The sequence below is a fragment of the Nicotiana sylvestris genome, chromosome 12 (genome assembly GCF_000393655.2).
Source record: "Nicotiana sylvestris chromosome 12, ASM39365v2, whole genome shotgun sequence".
NCBI lineage: Eukaryota > Viridiplantae > Streptophyta > Magnoliopsida > Solanales > Solanaceae > Nicotiana > Nicotiana sylvestris.
In genome coordinates this window covers 152,679,554-152,689,479 of record NC_091068.1, presented here as the reverse complement: position 1 = coordinate 152,689,479, position 9,926 = coordinate 152,679,554, and the positions used below count along the sequence as shown (strand labels likewise).

General features: G+C 36.2%; 1 protein-coding gene across 1 annotated transcript; it reads right to left on the bottom strand.

The window, feature by feature from the left end:
- Positions 1-451: 451 nt before the first annotated feature.
- On the bottom strand, positions 452-7,115 carry LOC104229486 (histone acetyltransferase TAP1). Its single transcript, XM_009782139.2, has 8 exons — positions 6,986-7,115; positions 6,798-6,886; positions 4,772-4,832; positions 4,045-4,231; positions 2,399-2,498; positions 2,158-2,258; positions 1,055-1,148; positions 452-870 (listed from the first exon to the last, which is right to left on the bottom strand). Exons 1-8 carry the CDS (start codon positions 7,039-7,041, stop codon positions 791-793), a joined length of 768 nt encoding a protein of 255 aa, XP_009780441.1. The 5' UTR covers positions 7,042-7,115; the 3' UTR covers positions 452-790.
- Between the last annotated feature and the right edge of the window lie 2,811 nt (positions 7,116-9,926).

Sequence of the window (9,926 nt, the reverse complement as noted above, 5' to 3'; positions counted from 1 at the left end):
CCCTATTTATCGAAATATATAATACTTTTTATGTCCCAATTTGCATGAAAACAAGACCAGATCTGTCAATTTAGAAATGCAGATTTCTCAGTGTGGCACACCACCTCAAGCGGAAAGACAAACCGATATAAAGCTATCTTTTCCTGTACTGCATGCATTTGATAAAAGAGAGAATTTTGTCATTGTTACTTGAGCCAAGGGTCTATAATTGGAAACAGCCTCTCTACCTTCACAAAGTAGGGATAAGATCTGCGTACACACTACCCTCCCCAGACCCCACGATGTGGGATTACACTGAGTATGTTATTATTGTTGTTACTTGTGCATTACTCAACATCATGTCATCGAACATGTAAAGATTAAAAATATGACTGCTAATTTAGGAAATGGAGAGTAGCAATTTGCACCACTGTCAAGAACAGCCAAGGCAAGAAGCAACAGGAAAATGATATGGAAGAATTTGTAGACAAGGAAAATTATAATGGAACAAGATCTATTAAAAAATTAATGAGGTTACATTTTAATCAAAAGCAACATCTAATAAACTATCAGAAACCTAGCCCTTGTGCATGTATACCGAAATCCTCTAACAAGAATACAACATGACCCTCAAGATACAATCGCAAATGTTCCATAGTCATTATAATGTACATTACAAGATGGCCAAAAAGCTCATAAGCTTCCAAAGAATGCTGCATGTTGTCGCAGAATCCAACAGCCACATTCCCGCACCACGCTGAGGAATTTGTACAGAGCAAGAGGCCGAAACTGTTGGTCCAACTATACATGTTTAATACATTGGATACCAAAACATTCCCTTAATACCCTCTGGATCAGGTTCAAAACCTAGATTCTTATAGAATTCCACAACTGTAAAAAGAAAAATGAAAGTTGCTTCAGAAGCCTATTTAGGTTAATGGAGAAACTGTAACAAAAGATAACTTTTAAGATATAAGATTCAAAGAAGATTTAAAAGTTTTTCAACAAAAACTAGCCAATATGATTCAACACCAAACAAATCTTCACCGATCAAAGACCTTGGTTCTAATGGTACCTTGACTATCCGCGAACAATGAAATATTTCCAATGTCTCTTTGGAGAAGGGTCTTTATCAGTTTCTCAATAAGAGCTTTTCCAAGTCCTTGTCCCTTTGAATGTCAAAAAAATCCATCAAATCGACTATGTTAGTTCAAAATTAACTTCGAAGTACAAGAAGATTATCAAGAAAACCATCAGTAATAGTTCCACATAAGTTTGAAAATAAGACGCATCCAATATACAAACACGTGAGGATAATGGTTATCATATAGTAGCATTTACAGCCATTTCCTCTTCAAGATAGATGAGCATTTCCTAGTTAAATCCATTTTTAGTTCAATATTGCAATTATGGGAGGATCAACAAGAACATCCCAAATTGTTGCATTGAAAGCATTTCCTAGTCAAATTAGCTTTATGGCTTGTTTTAAGTCACAAGTAAAAGTTTTCCTTCATTTCTTTTTCTCCGTGCCCAATCAATTACCTTCACATAAATTGCGACGGAGGGAGTATGATAGATGAGATGTTACACAGAGAATTAGAATAGGATAATTGAAATGGAGAAGTGCCACCAGAGTGTTATATGATAAGAGGACACCTATCAAAGTGAAAGACACATCCTATAGAGCAATTGTAAGACCAGTTATGTTATATAGGAGTGAACATTGGACCCCTAAGATTCAATATATCCACAAGACGTCGCAGAAATGTGAACGTTAAGATGGATATATGTTGTATAGGAGAGAACTCCTAGTGCATGAGAACTTAAATCTTTAAACATTGTACTTATACGCGTCTAAATGGAGCGACATGGTTAGTGAGGATTCATTCAGCCGACCCTAACTAGCTTGGGATTGAGGCGTAGTTGTTGTATTGCATTACTAGGAAAATGAAGATGTAAGGTTGACAACTTAGACCAATCCAAAAGAATCGGGAAAAAATACCTCTGCGCAAAAATCACTTGCATCATTTAAAAAAAGAAACAAAATTGTGCTACTGCATGAAAAGTTTCAGGAAAACCTATCCTGATTCCTGACTAGTACAAGCGATGACCAGTAGCCACTAATTAAATAGCTATGACAGCACGGACAAATTTCTTCAAGGCGCACAGAGCAGATACCTGATAGGAAGGATCAACAAGAACATCCCAAATTGTTGCATTGAAAGCATGATCTGATGTTGCACGAGCCATGCCTATCAGCTTCTTTTCTCCATTCCCCTCTGCCAAGTAACTTGTCCAAATAGATTAAGACTTTTATCACTTACTTATAAAACTCATTTGCACACAAATTCAGATAATTGGGCATAATACTTAAAGATAAACATATGAATCCCACAATAAAGTTGTTCTACCTACATACCTTCTCCTGAAGAGAACTTCCTGGAATGCAAAGTTGCAACTATATAGCTATTTTTAAGAGCAGCAGCTAGTTTAGACAGTGGCCTTCGAGGCCATCCAACCTGTCAAACCAATCACATGCTATAACACATAAGTTTAGTTTTGCAACATCTAAAAGGGGATTATTTGCACACGTATCAGTAGGAACTTGAAAACACACAACTTTGCAGAACTTAAGAAGTGCTGGGTCCTAGTAATGAAAAGTTGCGTCAACCAAATAAACATCCACAGTGAAAGAATACACTTTTTGAATTTCGATTTGCATTTTGTTATCCTTAGCATAGCTACCCAAGTCCCTGTCTTAATTGAAGTAACAAAAGTGGCATATCAATTAAAAGAATCACTTGTTTAATGTGTCACTAGCCTTTAATTCTTTAGCAGACTGTACCATAAGATGATCCCATCTAAAGGAGAAATAACTATTGGGAATAGACCTCCCATGCACTAAAGGAAAAGTACATGGACTAGTATTCTTGGAATCTGGTATGGAAAGAAGGAAATCGAAGTGAAAGGGAACTATCTTGTACGAAACAACGACAGTTGGCCCTCTATCATCTTCCATCTGATATACTTGATAAAAGGGCCCCAACTTATTTCCAGAACTAGAGTTCGATTGCAGCTTTCCCCATGGAAGAAAGCAACTCATAATTGCGGCCATTCTGGAGCTTACCTGATAATTAAGAGGAAAGGAAGAGGAAGGGCTTTTTATAGATGTTGTGAATAGGGGACACAGCTTGAGGCTTCTCAGCTGCAAGAATAGAAAGCAAAATCCTCCAAAAATAAAATGAGCTCGCCATTACTACCACAAGAAAGTTTGATGGGAATAGACCTCCCGTGCAATAAAAGAAAGTATATAAGGACCAGGATTCTTGTATCCATAGATGAGGAACTAGAGAGATATTTTGGCACCGCAGCTAGCTTCCACTCTATCTCGTCAATCTGCTTTGGCTTCTTCTTCTTTCTTCATGTTGTACTTCAAGCTCCTCTGCCCCACCTTTCCTTTGGAACTCAAAACTTGATGTCCAATTTGATTCCAAAAAAACGAACATTTACCAGGCAATTAGTACATGTTGGCTTGAATTTTGTGTATTTAAATTTGTCCCCAACTCATGTTGCATTTCCATAGATTGTGAATAAGTGGATTAAAAAGTGTCAACAGAAGGTAAAACGGGTTCACCTTCATGCTTCTTATTTTAGAGTACATGGATACGGCCCCCAGAATTTAATACATTCACAATGACTAGACTCTAGACTAATATAATATGAAAGAAATTTCTCGTGCCTTCCTGCTAGACTATTAACAAGTACACATGCTCCTTTCGTTTCACAAAGGACAAAATCATGACTGCAATTGTTCCTATAGCCTATAGCAGTATGAACATTTTCAAGTCAACCCTTAGAAGGGATGAAAAGCTACAGAAGAAGCTGAAGAGGATGAACTTCATAATACTAACATTTTGTGTTATATCATGTTGCGCATTGTAATTTCATATCTCCAGGCACCAAATCATCACTGTTTGTTCAATTGAATCTTATGTTGCCTAACTTAAAGAAAGCACCAAATTTTCACCCCAGTGCAAATAGAATTTGACAAATGTAATCAATCACCTTATCACATAAAGCTTGGAGATCATACACATCAACATCTCCGCCAGAAGAGAATATAATCTGTTCAACCGTTCCATCTGGTTGAGTCTTTTCAATTAGAACAAATTCCTCAGGCAAAGGCTCTTCTTCCTCTTCTTCTTCATTGGATGGTGATTCTATAACCTGTACAGTGTTATTCTTAACAAACCTGCACTACGGAGCATCATAAGGCTATTTACGCTTTATAAGTCTAAGTTATAACTCCAAGACGATCTTATTAAGGAAATTAATAGAGTCCACATGAAACATCCTGGAGACAGCTGTATAATCATTGTGTATCAATCAGTCTTGATTTTGGGAAAGCACTTATGAAAGTGAACTATCCCACCACATTGCATTTACTTCACTACTCAGAGCATGCAGCCTTTTTGTTGTTTATTTTTACTTTTACTTTTACTTTTTTGTCAATAAACATGTATCCTTTATCATCTCTTACGGCAAGATCTTGGCAAGTTTCCACTTAGCACAGCAATAACAGCTTAAACTCAATATCTTGTACCAGTCTCATACCATTTCTTCAGACACATCACAGAAAATTAGCATAAACATATAATTGCCTCTAGTGAGGTTGATGGGAAAGCGAGAAATAACTTTAAGGAGTTAGTATGTTCGTAGCAAACATTCCAAATATAAGCTTTAATGCACTTTTTGCCAAATGGAAAGCTTGTTAAACAATTATTTCAAGTACCCGGATCTGATGGATTCCCAAAAGCCAGCCTTCAAGTTAGAAACCTTTGATTGCCTCTTGACTGCAAATACGATGAGAAGTAAAAGTAACTTTGCATTAGGAGACAAATTCTTGAAATTCAGTAACTAAAATAACCATTAGGTCTTTCCTGTTTGCTTGTGTTTGGTTTTTTCCTCTATTTCATTTTACGCAAGTCAAGCACCATGAGGTTTCCAACTATGTTAACTAAACAGAAGTATCAGTAGGAGACGAATTAAGGTTCGACTCTGATAAGGAATCAAGTTGAGGAGGAAAGACAAAGTAAAGAACCCCGAATATCAGGATTATGACATTGGGAAGGAAACAGGTTTTACGTCCAAGAGTCACCCATGTACTTTCGACAATTTAGCAACTTACAATCACACAGTTACAATCACCAAAAAACAATTACAAATCTTAGTTTTCATCTACTGCTTAAAGCTTTGCAACCATATTTCGACACCGAAAGGAAACAGGTTTTACATCCAAATGTCAGTCAGGTATTATGGCAGCTCAGCAACTTCCAGAAGAATCAGGTTTCACAATGATGTCACCTTTACAATCACTAACCACTCATCATCCATCCAATCCAGATCAGAAAACAAAAAAAACAAAAAAACAAAAAAACTAAAATTTGTCTATACATCGTATAACGGTAGCCTTGGAACAACGGTAAAGTTGTCTCCTTGTGACCTATAGGCAGAGACGGATTTACGTGGAGGGGGTGGGGTACATGCACCCATGCTCCCCTCCCTAGGCTATGCATAAAATACTAATTTTTTCAATTATGTGGTCAAATATATTTGTGGCCACCCATGTTCAAGTGATTGGTTTAGTGCATTGGTGACCAAGTGCCCCTCTTATCACCTTTTCGTCCCCAAGGTCAGGGGTTCGATCCCCATACAATTCTTTTTGATTAATTCCTTTTATAATTAATTATAATAAATAATAAATAAATTCCCAATTTCCCACACCCTTTTCAATTAACAACATATCCCTATGCCCTTTCTTTCTTTTCAATTAACAAACAAATGCTTTATTTTTACTTTTTTTTTTAAAAAAATCCCTTTTGCTTACGTCTTTTTTATTTTCTTCTCCTAATCATTTTTTTGAGTACAAACACTTTGAAATCCCTAAAAGCAAAGTACTCATGACTCGTCTCTCTCGGCTCTCAGTGGATTCAAAGCAGGAAAACCCCTGCTCAATATTAAGCGCCGCTTTTAAAAACTTTTTTGAATGATTGTTTAATTTGCTATATAGAGCGTGAGATATTTAAAACTGTAAGTAACGATGTTATTATTGACTGTTTTCAATAAAAACTCGTCGAGAACAATTGTAAAGTGAATGATATTTTTTGCAAATATAGTATTAATATAATTTGGCCACCATCATAAAATTTTATATAATGGAACCAAATATCTATCTTAAAGATAATAGTGCACCCATGATATTAAAATCATGGACACGCCTCTGCCTATAGGTCACAGTTTCGAACAGTGAAATAGCCATTGATACTTGTGTCAGGGTAGGCTGCCTAATCACGTCCAATGGAGTGGGGCCTTTCCCCGGTTTCCTGCGTCTGGGATGCTTCGTACATCGGGCTGCTCCTTATGTTTATACATCACGAGTAGTACCCACTGCCTTTAAACACTAAACTGCCTTAACTCAGCTTTCATCTACCCGTTAAGAATTTCAAGAACCAGATGGAGACGCCCCAACAGCCCTTGGAGCTTTTCAACAGTTTTTACCTTTTACAACATTGTTTATATCCAAATGTCAAACCGGGATCTTGACAATTTAACAACTTCCTAAAATAAGGTTTTACAATTATCTTGCATATACAATCACTAATTACCCATTACCAATTAAAGCTTTTCACACAAAAACAGAGACCAATAAATCAAGATTGCAAAAATAAAACACTAGCTAGTAACACCAAAGTCAACTGCTTTGAAATGTCAGCAAAAACATATTTTTCACAAATGAAACTAAATAAAAAAGGAGCTACCTTTCACAAAACCCAAATTAGTTTTGCAGGGAAATGGCAATTGATTTGAAAATTGACAACGGCAGCAATTAAGAGAAACAAAAGTGGACCTGTAACACAATCACAAATCAAACGCGAAAAGTTAAATTGAACAACAAATTCAAAAAAAAAAAAAAATATAAACTGACCAGTGATTGGTCGTTACTTACAGTGAAGAAGAAGAAGAAGTAGAAGTGGATAGTAAGTGGAGAGTTTGCATTTGCATATCTTTTAATGGAGTTATTATTTGCGTTTGAAGGGGATAATTCCTGAAAAAATATGAACGGTTTTGCGTCTTTTGTGCTCTTATATTCCAACTTCCACGCTTTATTAATTACTTGCTTTTATTTTTTATTTTTTATTTTTGACTTCCCTTCATTAATTTTAAGACCTCAGGAACTTCACAGCCAAAAGAAAATATTTAAAAAAGAGAATATTTTTAAAATTCTACTGACTGTATCCCTATATTCTTGACTACGATTTTTGGGTTCGAACTGTAAAAATAAAATCCTATTTCATAGAGAATTTTTATTAAAAATTCAGATCAATGAGGCCTCAAAAGTGGAAATCAAATGAACAATCCAATCTTAGGCAAAATACCTTATCACCCCCTAAACTTAACACTGATTATTAGTTACATCCTTAAACTATTTGTGATCTTAATTACCCTCTCAACTTGACCTTTTGAGAGTTGTACCCCTGGACGCTGATGTGACAAAAAAGTGTGCGTGCACTCACCTGTCACGTGGATTTTTCTGCATATGTGGTATTTTTTTGAAAAATAAAATATATTTTTACCTTTTTAAGTGTGTTTTTTATATAATTTTTTTCGAATACAATTTATAATAAAACTTGGATAGAACTACATTATTTAAGCCAAATTTTTTTATTTGGTTAAAAATAATAAAGTTTTAGTTAAACTTTTTTTGAATTTGACTTGATAATAAAGATTTATATAATTGAAATAAATAGTCAAGGCATCTAAAAAGTTATAAAAATACATAGTTTGAAATTAATTATTTTGGCTATAATTTTTTATATAGCTCTAAATTATGGTGCTCTAAAAATATTTTTTTAATAGATTTTACCTGAAAAAAGTAAAAATATACCGTTGAAATAAATAGTCATTGCATCAAAAGAAGAAACAAAAAGAGTGTACAATTGCAAGAAATAACTTACTCTATGGATACACTCTTTTTATTTTTTCTTTTGATTCAATGACTATTTATTTCAACTGTGCATTTTTATAACTTTTTAGATACCTTGACTATTTATTTGAATTGTATAAATCTTCATTACCAAGTCAAATTCAAAAAAAAGATTAACTAAAACTTTATTAGTTTTAGCCAACTAAAACTATTTACAAAATTTTCTTTTTGTAATGTCTTGTATGTAACGACCCGATCGGTCGTTTTGAGCTCTAGCGCGCCGTTCAGTGATTTGAGGTCTTGAGTAGCTTTACTTCCGGTATTCTGACTTGTATGTACTGTCGGAATAGAATTTCCGGAAGTTCGGAGTTGATTTGGAAAGAAAATTCTAATTTCGGAAGCATTAAGTTGGAGGAATTTACTAAGGTTTGACTTTTGACGATCTCAGAATTAGGATTTGAAGGTTCCAACAGGTTTGTACGATGATTTTGGACATGGGCGTATGTCCGGATCGGGTTTTGGATGAACCGGGAGTATTTTAGCGCCTATTGTAGAAAGTTGGCATTTTGAAAGAATTTCATGAATTTGGGTTGAAGTGTATTTCAATGCAATCGATGTCTGTTTGGGATTTCGAGCCTGGAAATAGCTCTGTATGGTGATTTTGGTCTTAGGAGCGCGCCCGGATGAGGATTTGGAGGTCCGTAGGTCATTTTGGGGTCATTTGGCAAAAGTTGGAATTTGAAGATTTTTGAGAAGTTTGACCAGGAGTGGACTTTTTGATATCTGGGTCGGATTCCGATTCTGGAAGTTGGAGTAGATCCGTAATGTCAAATGCGACTTGTGTGCAAAATTTGAGGTCAATGGACGTGATTTGATAGGTTTCGATATCGAATGTAGAAGTTTGAAGTTCTAAAGTTCATTAAGCTTGAATTGTGGTGTGATTCATGGTTTTGACGTTGTTTGATGTGATTTGGAGCCTCGAGCAAGTTTGAGTTATGTTATGGGACTGTTTTATGTGATTGGATGGGGTCCCGGGTGCCTCAGGTGTGTTTCGGGGTGGTTTCGAACTAAATTGGAATGATTTACTATTGCTTTTGCTGCTATCTGGTTTCCTTCTTTGCGAACGCGAAAGGATTCATGCGTTCGCGAAGGAGACTTTTGGGAGCCGCTGGATTTTCCCATCGCGAATGTGATGGGAGAGACGCGAACGTGATGAAGATCTTGAGAGACCTACGTGAATGCGATTGGTTTGTCGCGAACGCGTAGAAGGAAGTAAGGAGCTGGGCCTAAGGTCGTTTGGCCTACGCAAACGCGAGGCCGGATTTGCGAACGCAAAGCAGTGAGGGCGGAAGGCTTCGCGAACGTGTCGTAAGAAATGCGAACGCGAAGAAGGTTTTCTGCGCCTGGGCTTGCTGAGATTCACGAACGCGAGGGGATTGTCGTGTTCGCGAAGGAGGGTCGCCTGGGCAGTGTATAAGTTGCAAGAACACTGGTTTTGGACATTTTACCTCATTTCCTCCATGGGAGCCGATGTAGGAGCAATTTTGGAGCACAATTTTCATCATCAAACACGAGGTAAGTGATTTTTACTAGTTGTGAGCTACATACAAGGCTTATATATGGATTTAGATATGAAAATTTGTAGAAATTTGAGATTTTGAAGATATATCTAGAAATTTATATTTTTGGATATTTACCACGAAATTGGACATGGAATTTGGAATAAATTATATATTTGAGTTTGTGGTATTTTGGGTAAAGTTTATCTTTGAAAATTTTCGGAATCCGGGCACGTGGGCCCGAGGGTGGTTTTTATCGACTTTCCGAGCGGAGTTGGAAATTGTTGTAAATTAGATTATAATGAGTATTAGAGTACATACTTTTAGATTTGCACATTTATTGACTAGTTTTGGAGTGTTGGGCATCAGTTTGAGTTGTCGGAAAGGCTTGGGAGTCAGCTATG

Bases quoted from the DNA above. Each gene is read 5' to 3' on its own strand.
- LOC104229486 (XM_009782139.2), bottom strand. From the start codon at position 7,041: ATGCAAATGCAAACTCTCCACTTACTATCCACTTCTACTTCTTCTTCT. The intron at 4,232-4,771 runs GTACTTGAAATA...TCCGTAGTGCAG, and splicing joins TGGGAATCCATCAGATCCGG to GTTTGTTAAGAATAACACTG. The intron at 1,149-2,157 runs GTATCTGCTCTG...TGACATTCAAAG, and splicing joins TTGTTGATCCTTCCTATCAG to GGACAAGGACTTGGAAAAGC.